The sequence below is a fragment of the Camelus ferus genome, chromosome 6 (genome assembly GCF_009834535.1).
Source record: "Camelus ferus isolate YT-003-E chromosome 6, BCGSAC_Cfer_1.0, whole genome shotgun sequence".
NCBI lineage: Eukaryota > Metazoa > Chordata > Mammalia > Artiodactyla > Camelidae > Camelus > Camelus ferus.
Window position 1 is genome coordinate 59,154,627 of NC_045701.1, and position 18,666 is coordinate 59,173,292.

Here is an 18,666-nt window from a genome sequence, read left to right on the forward strand (position 1 = left end):
CAGTTAACAAAAGAGGAATCACAAACTTTTGGATAGTTCTATCCAAAATGTCCATCCTGTCTGGCAAACAAGTAAAATGCAAATTAAAGTAAGACAAAAGTGCTGGGTTTTACCCATCAAACTGGCAGTGCGTGGGCTCTTCCACCTTTCAAATACTGGTGGAAGGCAGGGTTCTTCTCTCTACAGTAGGTGCAAACACCAGATACTCTCATTTCCAGTCTCCAGGCTTGGGCACTCAGACATAAGGACCCAAGATTGTGTGTCTGTTGCTTGTCATGCTGAGAAGCTGGGAGAGAGCAGAACTCCTCTGTCTGTGGCAGCAACACCTAGTTTCCAGGAGCTGCTGGGGCAGTGGTGCCAGCATGGTGTCTGATGTCCAGGGTCCAGTGTGCAGGCCCAGTGCCAACAGTGGCAGTGAAGCAAGTGCAGGCCCTCATTCGGCCTCAGTGGCCCCGACAGAGGCGTCCTTGCTCACTGGCTATGCAAGGCGTCCTGCTGGGACTCTGCTGCACCGCCTTTCTCTGCTCCTACCTGTTATCAGTGCCTGTGCCTCTCATTTTCCTGACAAATCTGTGGGCTGCCCAGCACATTGCAGTAAAATCCGACAGTGATTTCTGCTGCTTGACTGATATATAAGAAAGCTGTTCAATCTAGTGATTCCACTTCTTAGGACATATCCTAAGTGAATAACTAGAAATGTGCATGCTTAAGTAAAAGGATATTCTTCTAAGCCCTGTTTAGTGTAGCAAAAACACAGAAATGATCCGAATGTTCTACCATAGGGAATTGGTTAAGTGGGTAATAACACGTCGGTACCCGTGGAGTATTACACAGTAATTAAGATCATGTTCCTAAAGAATATTGAAAGATGTGAAAATAGTACTCATAATGCTATTTAAAAAGCAAAATATTTGGTGAAAGTCCAATTTTTTTTAAATAGATAACCAAAGTGTAAACAGTTCCTTTCTCTTGGAAAGAAATATGGCATATGGGATTATTGGGGAAGGATATTTTCTTTGCATTTATTGTGTGTCTTCTAATCCCTTTAGAGTAAGCAAGTGGCTTTTTTTTTGCCAGTATAAAAAAGTAAACAAAAGCTAAATTAAAAACGAATAGATTTATGTGAAGTTGCCCCGTGGGTTAATTGGTTTTTTATTTGGTTGTGTGTTTGCTTTTAGCAGTTTGGTAATAGATCTTCAACTTGCAAAGGACAGGAATAGTTTTAACAAACTTCTAAAGAGACCCAAACTTTATTTTCTGATGATTGTTTGCATCCCCCAAAATTCTTATGTTGAAATCCTAAGCCCGAAAGTGATGGTATTTGGAAGCAGGGTATGTGGGAAGTGACTTGGCTGTGAGAGTGAAGTCCTTATGAGTGAGATTAGTGCTCTTATGAAAGAGACCCCACAGAGCTCTCTGAATCCTTCTGCCATGTAGGACGCGGTGGGAAGGTGGCTGTCTGTGAACCAGGGAGCAGGCTCTCACCAGACATCTGATCTGCTGGCGCTTCGATCTTGGTGGACTTGCCAGCCTCTGGAACTCTGAGAAATCAATTTCTGTCGTTTATAATCTGTGCAGTCTGAGGCACTTTGTTATAGCAGCCTGAACCAAGATTCTACATTTTTTTCACAATTGCCAAAAGAACTGTCTCAAAATAATTTTACCTTAGGAAACTTGGTTTAAAAAAAAAAAAAAGGAGTGTAGAATTCACTTGTCTACTCAAGGCAGGAGGCCTGTACTGGGGGAAAGGTCAGAAGACAGGTGTATGGACTGTGAGAAGGCCCACACAGGGAGGGTGGATGGTCGTAAAAGCAACACAAACTCTAAGAACCTGGGAACATAAATATAGCATCATCCTCCACTGAGAACATGTTAATTGTCTTTGCCTTATGCTGATGCTGCTCTTAATAACATTTATTACATTGGCAGAATGCTTTACAGTTTATGAAGTACTTGTGCTTCCCCATATTTTATTATTAGGCTCATTTTACTGGAGAGAAAACGAAGCCCTAGAGAAGTTAAATGATTTGTTGAATGTCTCATGCTGATTATGTGGCAGAGCTGAGCCTAGAAACCAGGCCTTCTGCTCTTTTGACTATTCCTGGAAATGACAGAGAAAAGTGATTAGAAGCTTGGGCTTTGGAGCCAGGCACACCGGGCTATGCATCCCGCTCTGGCCCTGTCTAACCGTGTGAACGTGGAGAGATTGCCTCGCCCCATCTCAGCCTTAGTTTCCCATCTCTGAGGCAGAGATAAAGACACCTACCTTGGCGAGTCCCTGTGAGGATAAAAGGTAGCTGTCACTGTTACTCTGCCCACCTCCTTGACAAGACTCGTTTCAGTTTCCTGAGAACTATATCCCTGTTATGGGTGGAACTTTGTCCTCCCAAAATTCATATGTTGAAGTCCTAACCCCCAGTAGCTCAGAATGTGGCCTTATTAGGGAATAAGCAAAATGTAATGAGTGAAGCTGAGGTCATCTGAAGTAGACTGGGCCCCTCGTCCAATAGGAAAGAGGGGAAATTGGAAGATAGACACACACAGGGAGAACACCATGTAAAGACGGGCGCTAGGCTGCCACAACAAAGGAACTGTCAGAAGCTAGAAGAAAGGCCTGGAAGGGATCCTTCCCTCCTGTGTTTGGAGGGAGCATGGCCCGGCCGACACCTTGCTTCTGGACTTGTGACCCCGCTAAACTGTAAAACAATACATCTTGGTTGTTTCAGCCAGCCAGTTTGTGGCACTTTGCCATGGTAGCCCTGGGGAAGTAAGACAGTCCCCTCTCCAGTGTGGCAGTGGTACTGCTGTGCCAGAACCTGTTCACAGTCCCCCTGAGGTTTTTTTTTTTTTTTTAACCATCTCTGGATTGCAATCAACTGCCCTCTGTGATGCCTTCTTGCATCCAAGTTCATTCCTCAGAGAAAGATGATTATAAGAAAGGTCTGAATACTAAAAAAGTCCAGGTCCTAGGTTTTTTAAAAAACAGTCTGTTTGTAAAAGTCACATTAAAAATATACCCTAACCATAAATGAGCTTAAAGTTGCCACTTACACTTTAACCTCCCACCTTATTAGAGGGGACTCTCCCATCAATCGGTGCTTATTCTAGAACAACAATCCCCAGCCTAGAATCTCTGGGGAAGAAGCTCAGGAAAATCTATGTTTAAAAAGCTTTCCAAGTGATTTTGATGATCAGCTGATTTTCTGTAATAAAATGACATTATTCAATTAGTTTGAAAATATCACCTGATAACAATAAAAGCAAACCAAGATCCCAAAGAAGTACAGTATATATGTTTTAGTAGCCTACTGCTGCTATAACAAATTATCATAAACTAGTGTCTTAAAGCAACATCAATTCATTACCTTACAGTTCTGCAAGTCAGAAATAGTAACACCTGTCTATAGTGCCATGTTCCTTTTGGAAGCTCCAGGGAAGAATCAGTTTCCTTGCCTTTTCCATCAGGCCACCTGAATCCCTGGTTTGTGACCCCTTTTGCATATCACTCTGACCTCTGCTTTCATCATCACACCTCCTTCTCTGATTCTGCCCCTCCTGCTTCCTTCTTATAAGAATGCTTGTGATTACATTGGACCTACTAGGACAATCCATGATAATCTTCCCATCTCCATATACTTAACTTAATGACATCTACAAAGCCCCCTCCAGTGGTTGTCAGACTGCTGATTTTCACTGTGATTGCATGGCCGTTGGTTTTCAAGGTTATCATGGAGCTGGAGAGGAGAGAATTGGAATAGAGCAAGTTAAAACACCACACAGTTCACTGCTCTTACCAAGATTCAATAATTCTTCTTGAATAAATGTTCCAAGATTGTTGCAAGACTTTGGTTTATTTCCAGAGCCCTGAAAAAATAGATTCTGAGAATCTTCCCAATGTTCTCACTGCTTTTATCAACAAGAAGATTTTCAGAGGTCCTCACTCCACCATTTTCACTGTCATCCTGTAGCACCTTCTAAAACCTATTATCATTTTAATCAATAGATGGAGTCACTTCTGTTATATTCTCTTATTAAGGCAGTTACAAAAGCATTCCTAGTTTCAAGGAAAAGGGACTCTTTATGGGGGAAAGGTTCTGGAAGAACACATGGGACAAGAAATATTAATCTGGCCATTTTGGGAAAATACAATTTGTCAAAGTCCAACCTCTAACCATAGTATTTTGCACTCTCCCATATGCAAAATTCCCTAACCTCTTGGCCAAGAACCCCTAAAATCTTATACCATGATGGCATCATCATCAGGTCTAAAGTCCAGGATTTCACATCTGAATCACCTCTAGGGATGGATGATGTTACTTGTTATGGCTCTTTGGTCATAGCTCCTTGAGTACCTTTGATCCTTTGATCTAAAGACCTACCACCTAAACAAGTTATCTGCCCAGCACACACCTCAAATAAAATGTTAGGATGCAGTGAGGATGATACTCCACATTGTCTAGGGCATCAGCTGGAAGGCCCAAAGGCTAGGAATAACTTGATGGCTGGGTGCTGGAATCAGCTAAAGCTTATTCACTCACACGTCCGATGGTTGATTCTTGCTGTCAGCTTGAACCTTAGCTACGGCTGTACAATGACTTCTGACATCAACTACCCAGGGTTGGGCCAAACTTCACAGATTAAGTGCACAGTCCTCCATAAGACTGCCCTCACTTGAGATATCAGTTTTAAGTTTGGGGATCTCCAGGCCACCCTCACTTCTGACCAGATGGCTACAAACTCAGGGGTTCCCACTACCCCATCAAGATGGATAATTCACTAGTATGACACACAGAACTCAGGAAAGTGCTATGCGTATGATTAAGTTAAATGATACAAATCAGAACCAGCCAAAGGGAGAGACGCACAGGGTGAGGTTTAGGAGAGTTCCAGATATGAAGCTTCCATTATCTTCTCCCCACGGAATTAGGAATTAGGACATGCCACTCTCCCAGCACGTCAATGTGTGAAAATATGCAGAATATTGCCAATTGTAGGCACTCACCCAAACTTCAGGGTGCAGAGTTTTTATTAGGAGTACATTACATAGGCATGATTAATTAAATCACTGGCCATGTGACTCAATCTCCAGTTCCCTCCCTTCCCATAGGTTGGGTTAATATCACTCAGTTCAATCCCAACCTTTAAATCAAATGGTCAGTCTTGCTGGCATGGACAGCTTCTATCCTGAGTCATGTCGCTTGTTTAAACTGTCTAGAGACCCAACATTAGTCACCTCATCAGTAAAAGCTATCAGGGAACATGACAAATAACAAAGACTCTCTTATCCCTTGGGAAATTCCGGGGTTTTAGAAGTTATTTCCCAGGAACTGAGGACAAGGGCCAAATTCTTTTTTACACAAGCTGTCAACTAGAACATCTACACACAGCCTTTCCAGGCTAACTGGGCTTCCTTACAACATGGTGGTGTGGTTCTAAGGGTAAGTGTCCTGAAAGAGAGAGAACCAAGTAGAAACTGTATTGCCTTTTATGTCCTAGCCTCTGAAGTAATGCAGTGTCAATTTAATCACATCCTATTTGTTGAGGCGGTTGCAAAAACTTGTCCAAGATCTTGATGGGAGAATGGCAAGGTTTGGGTGAGGAGAGATGGAATTTTTTTGAAAAGTAAATCTGATATAACCATTAAGTCTAAAGTCCTCCTGGAGGTTTTCAAAATCTTTGACAATTTGGTCTTCTACTACTTTTCCTTCTAGATATCTTAACTGCCTCTTCACACTTTGCTTCCAATTCAGATAAGGGAGTCACTCCCATCTCAAGGATTCTAGGCATATCTTTCTCTCCACAGAAAATATTCTCCTAATGAAAATCTAACCCATCCTTCAAGGATTACCTCTATCATGACATCTATGAACCAACAGACAGAAACCCCAATTAAACTAACTTAACAGAACAGAGAATTTATTGTCTCAAGAAACTGAACATTCCAGAAAAGGAGTTGGCTTTGGGCACACTCCCTAGAAGCTCCAAACTCATATCACCTTTACTTCTAACAATCACAGAGAAATAGGATGTCTTTCCTCTAATGTCTCCCAAGCAATTCCAGGATTTAGGTCCACTAAGGTCATGTGCCCCAACTCGTACCAGATTCAGAGCTCAGAGGAAGGAATAATGCTGAGAGAGAGGAAGATGTGGTTCCCCCTAAAGAAATGTGGATTACTGTTACCAGTCTGCGGAAATAGATGCCCATTTCTAGAGTCAATGTTTTTTTCCTTGCTAGAATGTGGAATATTGAAGCTGGAAGGGACTGTGAAGATTATTTTGTTCAACACCTTTATTTTACATTTGTGGAAACTCGAAATTCAAAAATTTGGAGTGCCTTTTCTGGATTGCACACAGCAGCATAGCATCAGAGTCAAGACTAAACCCTGTGTTCTGACTCCTCAGGCCAGAGGCTCATTGTATAGCCTGATGTATGAATAGACACCAAGATTATATGTTTTGCATTGTAAAAAACAGCAAAAAAAAAAAAAATGCAGTCACATGAGGTTCAAATTTTATCCACTCACATGGTGGATAAAATGCTCTATGAATTTGGACAAGTTACTTAGACCTCTTTAAGCCTCTATTTCTCATCTGTAAAATATAATAATAACAACTATCTTGAGGGAATATTGTCAGGATTAAATTAAATACTATAGAAATAAAGATTCTAGAAAACAGAAAGTGTTCAATAAATGGTAGCTATTATTTGCATCTCTTGCCATGTTTAATACGGTTTGACACATATTAGGTTTTTATTCTACACTTAGTGTTTGACTAAATTCTTTTCATAAGTGGAGGGTTATGATTTACATCATCTAGAGTTTTTATTGAGAAGTCAGTGAAAGTTCTTGCCCTTAACAGCTTTCAAACAAATATTAAATAACCAAGAAGGCTTTATCTAATCCAAATTAGACAGAATTACAATCTTGGGCTTTTAAACACCCTTTTGTAACATTGCCTTTGGGAATCTAAGCATAGGACAGCAGAAATGTTATATGTTGTCAATTCCATGTGTTTATGTATTTCAGTTTTCGCTTTTGAATTCAGACAGGACTGACATGTGATGATGAGTTTAGTGATGACAGTCTAAATAGTCTGACTGCCTTTAAGCCAATGTTTATGGGTACATAACCCAGATATGATACACATGACTCACCAGGCCATATAAGTCACTGGTATTTTATATCAAGCCAAGATTTTTCTTTTGGCATCACATGTTTCAAGTACTCACATTGTTTCCTTTAACCTTTCCATGCTTTTGTTGTGCCTGACAACACAAAAGAGTTTTGTATCTTGCCTACTTGGACAAAGGTCAGTACTTTTACTGACCCCCGGGAGATGTACACATGGTTCTTTAAGAGAACAGATTCATATATTTTATTAAATATCTCTTTCAAGAACTTATAATTGTCATAAAATGTAATTTGAACAATAAATTATTTCTAATAGATATTTTTGATGGAACAGCTATGACATATTTAAGAGTCTGGTAAATAAGAGGTTTGAGTACATTATGGCAGCTATTATTTGCATCCCTCTGCATGTTTAATGGTGTTTGACACATAGTAGGTTCTTAATAATTGCTTGGTTTTGAATGATTCTTTCCAGTGGTGAGTACTTATCATTTATACCATTTAGTACTTAGGCTGAATTTGGCACACCAGTGTAGAGACTACTAATTCTACGGTTGCAATGTAATAGTCATAATAACTTTTACTATGAAATATTTCTTGGTTATCTTTAATGTACTAGTTATAAGATTAAACATAAAATTAGTTGTCATCTTTTCCCAAAAGTCTATGCTAGGTTTGCTTTGAAGACTACCAATATATGACCATTAAACTAAATGAATAAAACCCAAGAGCCAATATGAAGAATAAACATGTGAAATGTATGTATCACTTTCACAGTTCCACGAGCAAAGCTGACCCTGGGCATGGCTATGGAAGAGGTAGAATTCATCTTTGGTGTTATTGAGGTCTTTATTAAACCCTTCCTTAAATTTCTTTTACCTCATTCTCCCCAGTGCATGTCAAGGCAACTTGTGTCTAGAATATTGAAACTTCATTTCATAAAAGATGTAAAAATTTCAAATTAAGATGTAAATGTCTGCCTTAGGTTAGGGACACCTAAATTATCATCCTTCCTGGATAGCACAAGGTATAAATTAACTAGTAGAATTTTAGTCTTCTGCCTTCAAATGTGTGTTGGGAGAGTCGTGAGTAGAGAGGGAGAGAACAGTGAGATTTTTGGAGAATATTTTTGCGGACACTAAGTATTCACCTGAAATTACCTATCCTTAACTTGGCCTTTCCTACAAGGTACTCCTTGCCACATTTCACTAAACTTACAAAGAAAGGTTACTCGATGAGTCATTGGTAAAAATATCTAAGTATAGTTCTCAGAAAATGAAAACATAAAGCCCGGCAACAAGAGCTCTCTAAAAGACCATACTCCTACCACCAAAATGTAATCACTCTGTGCCATTTAAAGTTGAAAGCTAATTTCACTTCCTCTTTAAGGATTTATGAAACTGACATGAAAGGAGTTTTCTACTTCCACTTTTGCTTTTCTAAAAGCGCTTCTCCACACTGCACCAAGAGCAAAACAAATTAGATCACATCACTCCCCTGCATAAAAACCACCAGTGGTTTTCCATCGAACTTAAAATAAAATCAAAGTCCTTACTGTGGCCTAAAGGCACCTTGCCTATACAGCCCTCTGTCCCTCCTTGATCAGGCCCTAGACATCCTAGAGTTCTGGCTGTTCCTTGACAAGCTCTCTACTGTCCCAGGGCCTTTGCTTTTGTCTGGGACACGCTTCCCCTAGATTTTCACATGGTGACTTCTTCCTGTCATTCTCCCTGCACAAATGCCACCTCCTCTAACAGGCTCTTTTCTTTGCCCTCTCTACCATATTGCCTGCCCACATCATACTCTGCTCTACATCCTTTATGGTACTTATCCCTCTGCAATGACCTTACTTGTGCTCTATTGACCCCAAGTAAGTGCCATGAAAATTGCCTCTCTTTTTCACCACAGTATCCCCAGGGTCTAGAGCAGTGCCTGGCATATTCCTGGAATACATACCTGGAATACAACAAAATGTATGGTGACTCAAATCTATAATATACAAATTATAAATATGATAACACATGTATTTTAGGGCTTGGAGTCCTTTTGAAGCACTATATAAAGAGAAATATAGTGTTTAGGTTTATAACCAAATGGTTACCTTTGGTGCAGGTGGCAGGAAGGAGAAACTCACACAAAAAGGGTCAATGTTGGTGGGAGAGGCAGAATATTCCAGCAGAGGATCCTTGTCATAGGTCAAACATACATTTCCATAGGCCTCACTAAGGCAAAAAACTGAAAGCTAAAACAAGTCTTGAGGATAAAGATTTCAGCCCTGTAACTGGCAACTCTAGTGTGAACATGTATCTAGGCCTGTAGGAGAGATAAAACATTGGGTGGATAACATGTTGTTACTACTAACAATACCACATGATGTGCTTAACAGTAAATGTTACATTTTCTTGTGTGTCTACGCACCATGGTATAGGGCCATGTGGCAGGTTCTTTAAGTATAGGATCTTATCTGTCTCTGCAACGTGATTATTGCCGTGTTCCAGGTGAGGGAACCAAGGCTGAGAGAGGTTAAATAATTTGTCTATAGGCTAGACAGAGCAGAGATAGGCTTTGGCATGTCCTCTTTGGCTCCAACATGTTTAAAACATTGAACAATTATTGTTTTGGATGTCTTCTAATGGAATATATATGTTCTCCTTCTCCACAGTTCTCACCACTGCCTATTGTGTTATACCCAGCCTGGTCTCATGCTTAACAGTTCACCTGGCTCCAGTCTCTTGAGTTTTCAGTCTCTGATGCTAGCCAGAATTCTTCTCACTCTACACGGTGTCCTCTGCCTCGTTTGTAACAATTGTGGGATGAAGTGGCTCTCCAGGGACATGTGGGGTGGGGGTCAATGGGTGTTACATTAGTTATGGTCTTGCTAAGTGGAGTTTGTAAGAAGTATGCCCAAAAGAAAGGAGAGTGTCTTAGGAGAAGGGAAGAGAGCTGTTTTCCTTGAGTGGAGAAAGCAGGAGAATGGAAGAGGTGACAGCTGGAAGCAAAACTCTAAGATAAGTGATGATTTTACATGGAGCTTGGAAATATTTTCTGCATAATATGCAATATAACACCTCTCTCATCTTACTAAGACATCTTCAGTAAGGACACCATTGTTGGAATTGCTCTGTTTTCTTGGATAGGAAAATGCAGTGGAAAGGGCCTCAAGGAGAAAGAAAGTCATCTCAGGAAGGCCCAGTCTGTTTCTGCAATAGAAAAAGCAAGGACTTTGAAATCAGAGGTCCCAGGTCTATAAAGGATCTCTTTTTCTCAGCTTTAGTTTCCTCTTTTATAAAATGGAAAAATAGATTCTTCTTTGCATGGTTATTTTGAGAATTAAATAACACCCATGAGGGGCCTGGTGTGGAGTTCAGCACATTTCTAGTTCAAGTTCATTCCCTTCCCCTAATTTTGAACTAAAGTGGTCTTCTCTGTAATTCCCATGCATTGGTTCTAGTTCTACTCTGCAGAACATGAAGGGACTTTCTCATGTGATAGATCTCCAATCTGTCAAGACCCTTCAAGAAAAGAAAATTCACATTAACACCTCTGTGTCTAATTGCTCTCAAGCGTAAAATGACTTCATTTTTCAATTACTGCTTTTAGTATCCAATTTAAGACATTTTAAAGAAAGAATCAAAATAAAGATTAAAAGTGAATCTAAGTACTGGACAAATCCCTCAAATGCTTAAAGAATAAGTTTACATCGGACTGTGCAGCTTTTCTATAGGCAAAGGATCCGATCTGGTGATTAGCTAACCTTACTGAGCACTCACTAGGTGTCTGTTGGGGATATACCAGCTCTTCTACTCCTTTTAGCTACTATAAGAATACAAAATAAAAGTGCATTACACAATGAGGAATATTTATTATCCCTGCTAAGTGTAGGTTGCCAAGGTAGACAATTGCAGGAATGGCTCAATGGCTCAACAATGTACAGGATCCAGACTTTTGCCATCATTTGCCTTCTCCTTATTACATCGGTTCTTTGCAAGATGGCCCAGGAGCTCCAGGCTCATGTGTAAACATAACAATGTATGACTGAGAAAGATACATTCTCTCATGTGACTCTTTTTATTAGGGAGGAAAATCATCCTACGATCCATCCCCTCCAAGACTTTTCCCCAGGTTCCATTGGTCAGAATTGCATCCCACATCCATACCTTAAGTCAGTGCTACCCAACTTCTTCACAGCATGATACATATTTAAAAAAAAATGTTTTTATGACACAGAGTGGTGGGTGGGTGGGGAGATGGGATCATCTCAGGTTTCAGCAGCTGAACCTCACTCAAATGTTTCAAGCTTAAGTGATCAATACATTGTCACATCTATAACCCATATGAGATATACCATGGTGTACTGGCATATAGGCTGGGCTACTGTTCTAGGCTACAAGGGAAACTGAGAAAGCACATATCCATTCACATGCTCTAGCGAGAGAAGGATCTGCCCATGAGGAGAAAGAAGGATGTGGTGGTCAAAAGTGCCTCACATATTCTAAATCGCACAAAACACCCCAAGAGGAGGTATTTCGTGGAGAATGAAATCAAAGCTAATAGTGTAAATGACTTGCTTAAGGTCACAGAGCCAATAAGTAGCCCAGTTGGCACAGTGCAACAGATCCAGTGGTGTCTTGGTAAATGTTTAACAACCAGCTCTCCAAATGTAGTTCTGACATGACTGTTGGTTAATATTTTCATTTAAGATAAAAGTGAAACAACAAAGATGCATACGGGAACTTACTTGCCAATAATGTGAGTGACCTGTTTGTTGAATTGGATGTTTTTGTGCCATTCACTGTGTAACAGTTACATACATAATGTGCCTTTTAGGTTTAATTCGCATTCTTAGTAGTTTTTCTGTCACTATCTTAAGTCTAGACCATCAACAAAGCAATAAATTAAGCCTTAATTTGTGACATTTGCTGATTTCCATTGTGTAAAAACTCTGTCCATAACCAAGTTCAAGCTCCCAAAGTGATCACTGAATGTGGAATTGGAAAGAGATGTGCAGTAATACTTCACAGAGAATTTCTACCATTCAGACACAGTACACATAAGTACATTAACAGCATAGATTATAGTAAAACAAAGATAATATAGAAGTGATGAGTTTTTAATATATATTATCTTTGTTTAAAATTTATTTAATTGGAGGTTTATATAATTTAATTTTTCACGGTGGCTGTGTTTAACAAACGACTGGCAAAATTCCTACAAATTTAACAGTCTGTTCTCATGAGCCAGCATAAGCCAGTTTCATACACCGCTGACTCTAAGTCCATGCTCTTTCCACTCCTGACTCTCCTTGTTACATTTATTAGTGGCATGTAAAAGCCAGGGATGATCTGTGGGATACAGGAGAAAAACTGGGTACCAGTCATTCCTTCTGGTGACCCCGAGCAATTGCTAGGTCTCTGATATTCAGTTTTCTCTTCTGTAAAGGATGAGAACAGTTCTTGCTTTGCCAAGGGTTGTTGTAAAAATAAAATTGGTTGGTCTCAGTAACAGGGCTTTGTAAACTGTAAAGCGAGATACAGAAAAGAAGCATTTATTGTGATCGTCATTTCATCACTGGTTTTCAACCAGGCCACTATTATTAAGGATACAAAATGTGTTGCAGCTTTCAAAAGTACACTTTAGTTTGAGATCTTTAGTAATGACCACAATGAACAATAAACACCCAGAAAAATTGTTCTTGAGAAATCCAAATTTTTGTTAGTCTTTACTCATTAATAATAGCTATCTATAGTGGGAGAAAAAGAATTTTTTCAGAACTTAGTTTATTTATTTCTGACTGCTGTTGGATTGTCTGAAGGGCCCTCTCTCTGGCATTGTGGAATGCTTCTTAATTTCAATAGCTGAATATAAGTCCTTTGATTTTTAATTTTGATTTCTTAAGCTGCTTTGCTTTTGGGACCAGACCAATTCACTAAGTTATTTTGTATGGATTGTGCCCCTCTACTCAAGGCAGTTTCCTAATTGTAAATTGGATTAATTGTCCCAAATATCCTAGGCTAAAATTCTAAACTTGAGCAACTTTAGAAAATATATGCTTGGCTTTGCTGCGCTTCTTTGGTTTGTAGACAACTTTTCTGCCAAGCTCTTTCCTGCATCAGGCCCTTTGCCCATGCTGATCCCTCTGCCTCTAAAGCTCTTCCCTGATTCTTTACAAAGCTGACTCCTCATCTTTTAGTTCAAATGTCCACCTTCTAAGAAAGGTCTTCTCTGTATACTTGTTTTAAGTCATCTCCCCAGTCTATTTCCTTACTTATTTCCTTCACAGCACTGATCACAATCATAAGTTTCCTTGTTTATTTCATTACTTCTTTGTCTGTATCCCTCATTATAATATCAGCTCCTTGGGGGCTGGGACTTTGCCCACTGATGTCATTAACTACCCCTAGCATCCAGCACAGTGCCTGGTACACAATAACCAGCTGTTGAACAGATGAACTTGTCTGACAAGATCCACATCAGTGTTTGTGGGGCTGTGGCCATCCATAGTTCTTTTTGAGGCGAGAGCCTACTCTAAGCTTATCCAGAGCTTGACCTCTGGTGCTCACAGTGGGCCACACACATTTCTCTCAGGTCCCAGGAGGAGCCATAGTGGCAGCACAAGACTGCTGGCTCCTGTCTGCCCCACCCTAATGGGACTGCCTCAGTGATGTCACACAGGACAAGATTCTCTAATCCTTTTCATTCTGTGACAGTCCTTTCATGACCTGATATGGTAGGGGTGGATGGAGGAAGGAGGACCAGGTGGGGGGTATCCCCCCCACCAACAAAATTAGTGTAGGGGCACTATCTGCTCATATGTATTGCTTTAGGAGAAAGTGGGTAGCAGAAGCTGTAATTCGGACTAAGCTAAGGAAAAGTGAGAAGAGAAAAATGGGGAAAAGAAGGGCAAAGGAGATAAAAAGTAAACAGAAGAAGGGAAGAAGTGTAATAAGGAGAAAAAGGAGAAGAGGAGGACAGAAGAAGAGGGTGTTTATGAGAAAAAAACATGGAACAGGTATTGAAGGAGGAGGAAGAAAGAGTTGAATGTATGTTCTGCTTGGCTTTGTGGCTCTTGGGTAGTGACTGGCTTCACTGTGAATGAATGGATGACTCAGGTGAGGGGGAGTCTCAGGTACTCCCCTGAGGGGCCACTTAAATTGCTGAGATCATTTTGAGAGGCCCAAGCAAGACTGTCTCAAGGGTGACTCTCCTGGATGGATTCACAGTGGTAATTTGGTTTTACAAAAAAAACCAAAAACCAAAAAACATAAACTTTTTTTTTTTAAAAAATCATGATTGCGGAGGAAAAGAGGAGAAAGTATTACCGACCAGATTAAGTTTCAGACTCCTACCACCTGTCCTCACCCCAAGCCTCCCAGTTACTAGGGCTGATGGCATACCATTAAATTCAGGACTTGAAAGCCAATCTTCCAGAAAATCTTCTTCCTCTTTGGTAATTTAAATATAAACAAATTTCCAAAGCAGAGTAGAATAGTTTTATAACATACCTATAAAAATTACTGAAATACAATCATGGCAATATATTCTCACTGATATTTTGTAAAAACTTACCATGAACATCCCAAATATGTGTAGGAAGCCCAGGCAAGTCCTTGTAGTTCAAAAGAGAAGAAAATTTTCACTCTGTTTTTTCAATGTCATTTCCTTCTCTTTGAAATAATTTTTTGTCCTTAGCATAATGTTTAGGGGATATTTAATATAATATTTAGGGAATATAATATTTAGTATAATAATAAGGAAGGGGATATTGTGATATCAAGCATATTTATTTAAACAGTATTAAGATATCTTTGTTTCAAATTTTAAAAAGTTAATCATATAACCCATGAGTTTCCTAGTTCATACCAAAGTGTCCCTGCAAGCTGTATTCAGAAATAGGAAACAGTAGGAAGGTGCAGCTTAATTGGCAACCTGTGGTACACTGTGCAGATTCCTTAAAAATCTCTTTATGTTCATATTTCCTATTTTTCTACCTCTTCTGCTATAATTGACCTAGAGTCTCCTACAAGTATAGAGGAGAGACAAGAAATATATGAAAACCTAAAGGAAGGAAGCAGAAAGACAGGCAAAATCTTCAAGCTCCCTGTGGTTCAACAGTGCTATTGGTGACCCAGGCTTTGTCTTATGAATTAAAACATTTGTTTTCTAAGGCACTCCAAATAGTGGTTGCCACATAGGCTTTTCTATTTCAGAATAGTAATGAGTCCACTAGTATGCTAATCATGCTGTTACTTGTCTGAAGTATTCAGGATTCCAATAAGGCAGAGATTCAAAGATCTTTGATCTAATTTCCTTTTTTTTTTTTTTTTTTTTGGCAAGTGTGAGGAGAAGTAATTAGGGAATATGTCCTCAGATGATACTGGGACCAAATGAATAAGTGAACTTTATTTTTACTTTGTATACCTGGAAATTACTCCTCTTCATATCACTGTGAGAAATCCTAACCCCAGAAATATTGGGTAGAGTAATTTTGGGGTTCCTTGAAGAACTGGCCTGTCAGCAATCACTTGGTGGTATTGTTTGATCCCGTTGTTGGATCCCAGGCCTAAAAGTGATAGAAACAGAACCCTCCCCCAAAAAGTCATGTTGAAAAAACTGGAGCCAGCTTTTACAGCTTTAAAAGCAGCTAAATGTTTGCTAAATGACAGAGACAGAATAAATAGGCTGCTTTTGATATAAGAGTTGAGGCAACAAAGTGCTTTTAGGAGATACAAAGTTGCAGGGGACAAGCTCCTGGGATAAAATGGAGAGGCTGCATCACAAATTTACCTTTTTATCAGACTGAACACAACTTGGTTAGTATTTTCAGGAGTTCTTTTAAAGTACCTGCCTCCTATAATGAAATATTTAGTTTTTCTTTGTATATACCAGAGCATCTTTTTAAAATACGAATTTTTCTTTTAAACAACTGTTCCTGCAAATGTGCTGGTCAAATCCCTGAACAGGTTAAGCCTCTGACATGAGAGGGGAAGGAACCCAAACCAATGGGAAACCATGCTGGTGATGTACTGCTTCCCAGTTCTGATTCATTGGCTGCCTAGGGTTTGTCATTCTATCCTCGGTGTCTGCAAACAACGTGGGTTGGGTTTTCCATAGCCTAGCTAGCTAAACTGGATTTCGGCTGCCCTCACGTGCAGTTTCAATTAGGTTTAGCAAATTTCTCTTAGTAAAAGCAGCTGTTACATTTTTAATTATTCTCCAGATTTTGAAAAAGCCTTCGTTCCTTTAACCTCATTGGAGGTCGTTAGAGGTCCCCTGTGACAGAATCACGTGACTGTCTAACAGGAGCAAATAAATACAATGCGGAATCCCTTGAGCTACAGACAGAAAACCTGCCGGAAACTCGGAGCATGTGCCTCATGCATGTATCAGTTGCACTCGCGTGTGGGTGGGTGGTGGTAAGGTTGCATGTGTTGCTGCCCTTCGGGATGCGAGCTGCGTGGCTGGGGCACCTGCGTGGGCCTCCCGGGGTCACTGACGGTAGGATGGCTCCGGAGGCGTGGAGCCTTGGGAGAGAGGGTCTGGCAGCGGCCTGACATCAAACGTGCGTTTGATCCGCGGCAGCCAGGCCGCGACCAGGCCGCGACTGAGCCCGAGGCAAGTCGAAAGCAGGGGTTCGACCCTTGGGCCTCTATGAACCGCGTCTTTGCAGGCGTGGGATGTGTATTCGCAGACAGGTGGTAGCGGAAGGGCATAATGGCCCCGGTCCCGATCCGGGACTCGGATGCTCCCTTCGGCCTCGGTCTGGGGCCGGTACCGCGAGGAAGCTGCGGCGAGAGAAGCTGGGTAGGGCAGTGACGTCATCTGAGTCCTCCCCTCCCCCCGCCCGCTGGCCCGCGCCGCAGTTCCTGCCCAACGACATCCGGGTCTCTCCAGCTGCACCGCCGCGCCGTAGCTCTAGCTGCAACTGAGCCGACCAGGCGGGGCGAGGCGGGGCCAGCGGAGGCGTGGGGGAGGGGCAGCACGGCGCCGTCGTGAGCGCGCCTGCGCGGGGACGCGCTCGAGGCGGCGGCGGCGGCGGCGGCGGCGGCGGCGGCGGTTCTAGGGGCGGGAGCGCGCGCGGGAGAGAGGGAGCAGTGGTCTCCGCGCCAGCCTGGCCCGCAGCTTCGGGTGCTCGGGCGGCTGCAGCTCAGGAACCGGTGGTTGGGGAGGGGGGGTGGGGGGCGTCAGGCAGGTGGGGCGCGAAAGAGATGAATCTTCGGCTCTTCCTCCTCCTCCTCCGGGATCCGCTCTCCGCCTCCCGCTCCAACGCCCGGATGATCTGAGCTGCGAGAGCGCCGAGAGCCGGGGGCCCGGACGCAGCCCGGCTCCTCCCCTCCTCCGCCCCCTACCCGGCCAGTCCTGGCCGGCGGCCGCCGCGGTGACCCCCTTCCCGCCCCCTCCCGGGCCGCCGCCGCCGCCGCCGCCTCGGCTGATCAGGGACCTGTCCGTCCGCGGCTGCTCCGGGTAAGCGCAACGCTCGGGCCGAGGGCAGGCGGGCGGTGCGGGCCTGCGCGGCGGCGGCCAGGCCTGGGGCCTGTAAACAAGCCGGGCGTCTGCCCGGGCGCTCCCGGGAGGAGACGCGACAACTCCACCCCCTGGCCCGGCCTCCTCCCCGGAGCCGGGCGGCGGGCAGCGAGGGGTTAACTCTCCGCGAGGGCGGTGGCGGGGACGCGGGGGCGGGGTGTTTGTGGCGGCGGCGCGGGGAGGGGGCGCGACCCTCTAGCTTCGGCGGCGGGGCGGGGTGTTTGTGGCGGCCAAGCGGGCGAGGGCCGCGGGCCCGCCTGGCCCGAGAGCTGCCGGCGGAACTTTCCCCGAGCGGGGAGGGGGCAGCCGGCGTCCCCACCCACCGGGCCGCCTGGGCTCCAACCCCTGGAGGGAGGCCGGGAGAAAGAAGTGGGGAGGCTTCCTTTGGACCAGGCTTGGCCTCGAAACACCAAATCCTGGAGAATTTGTTTCAGGTTTTATAGGGGGCAGAGCTGAGAGCGAGGCTCCCTCAGAACTCAAGGCAGTGATGTTTCCGATTCATTCATTTTTAAGACATCGAACAAATCCATTGAAGTAAATCGTCCTGATTTTTTTTTCTCGTCTGTCTTTTTAATCGTGTAAATTGTGTGGGTAAAAGGACTTGATGCTGGAAGTTTGACTTGTGGTTCTGTTCTGCTTGTAGACTTTAAATATTTTCTTGAAAGCTGGCTGTGGAGAGTTTTAGGTATGTTTTGGAAATTTCATCACCTGAGATATTTCTTTCTCTTTTCTCAAGCACCAAATGGTACTTTCAGATTCATAAAGGTTATACTTGAGTTGTCCAAGCCAGGAAATCTATTCGTCGCCCCCACCCCAATCCTAAGTTTTCTGATAATTGGAGTAATGAGCCAAATACATTTTAAAAAGTGGTTGGGAGAGTGTGAGATGTAAAAATCTATGGGAGGTAGTTAATTTTCCCAGAGTAAGTGATTTTGACATTATTGAAGGAAATTCGAAATTTAAAAAATTGTTAAAACTTGCATATTGGGATTTTAAACACAGTCACTTTTTA

The 18,666-nt window shown here is 42.5% G+C and overlaps 2 protein-coding genes across 2 annotated transcripts in view; both read left to right on the forward strand.

The window, feature by feature from the left end:
* Positions 1-16,844: 16,844 nt before the first annotated feature.
* On the forward strand, positions 16,845-18,339 carry LOC116664449 (keratin, type II cytoskeletal 2 epidermal-like). Its single transcript, XM_032482897.1, has 4 exons — positions 16,845-16,934; positions 17,069-17,290; positions 17,600-18,188; positions 18,298-18,339. Exons 1-3 carry the CDS (start codon positions 16,845-16,847, stop codon positions 18,095-18,097), a joined length of 810 nt encoding a protein of 269 aa, XP_032338788.1. The 3' UTR covers positions 18,098-18,188; positions 18,298-18,339.
* PPM1A (protein phosphatase, Mg2+/Mn2+ dependent 1A) overlaps positions 17,199-18,666 on the forward strand; it is a 44,959-nt gene continuing 43,491 nt past the window's right edge. The window contains exon 1 of the mRNA XM_032482137.1: positions 17,199-17,594. The gene's annotated coding sequence lies outside the window, so the exon portion shown is untranslated. The remainder of the gene's footprint in view (positions 17,595-18,666) is intronic.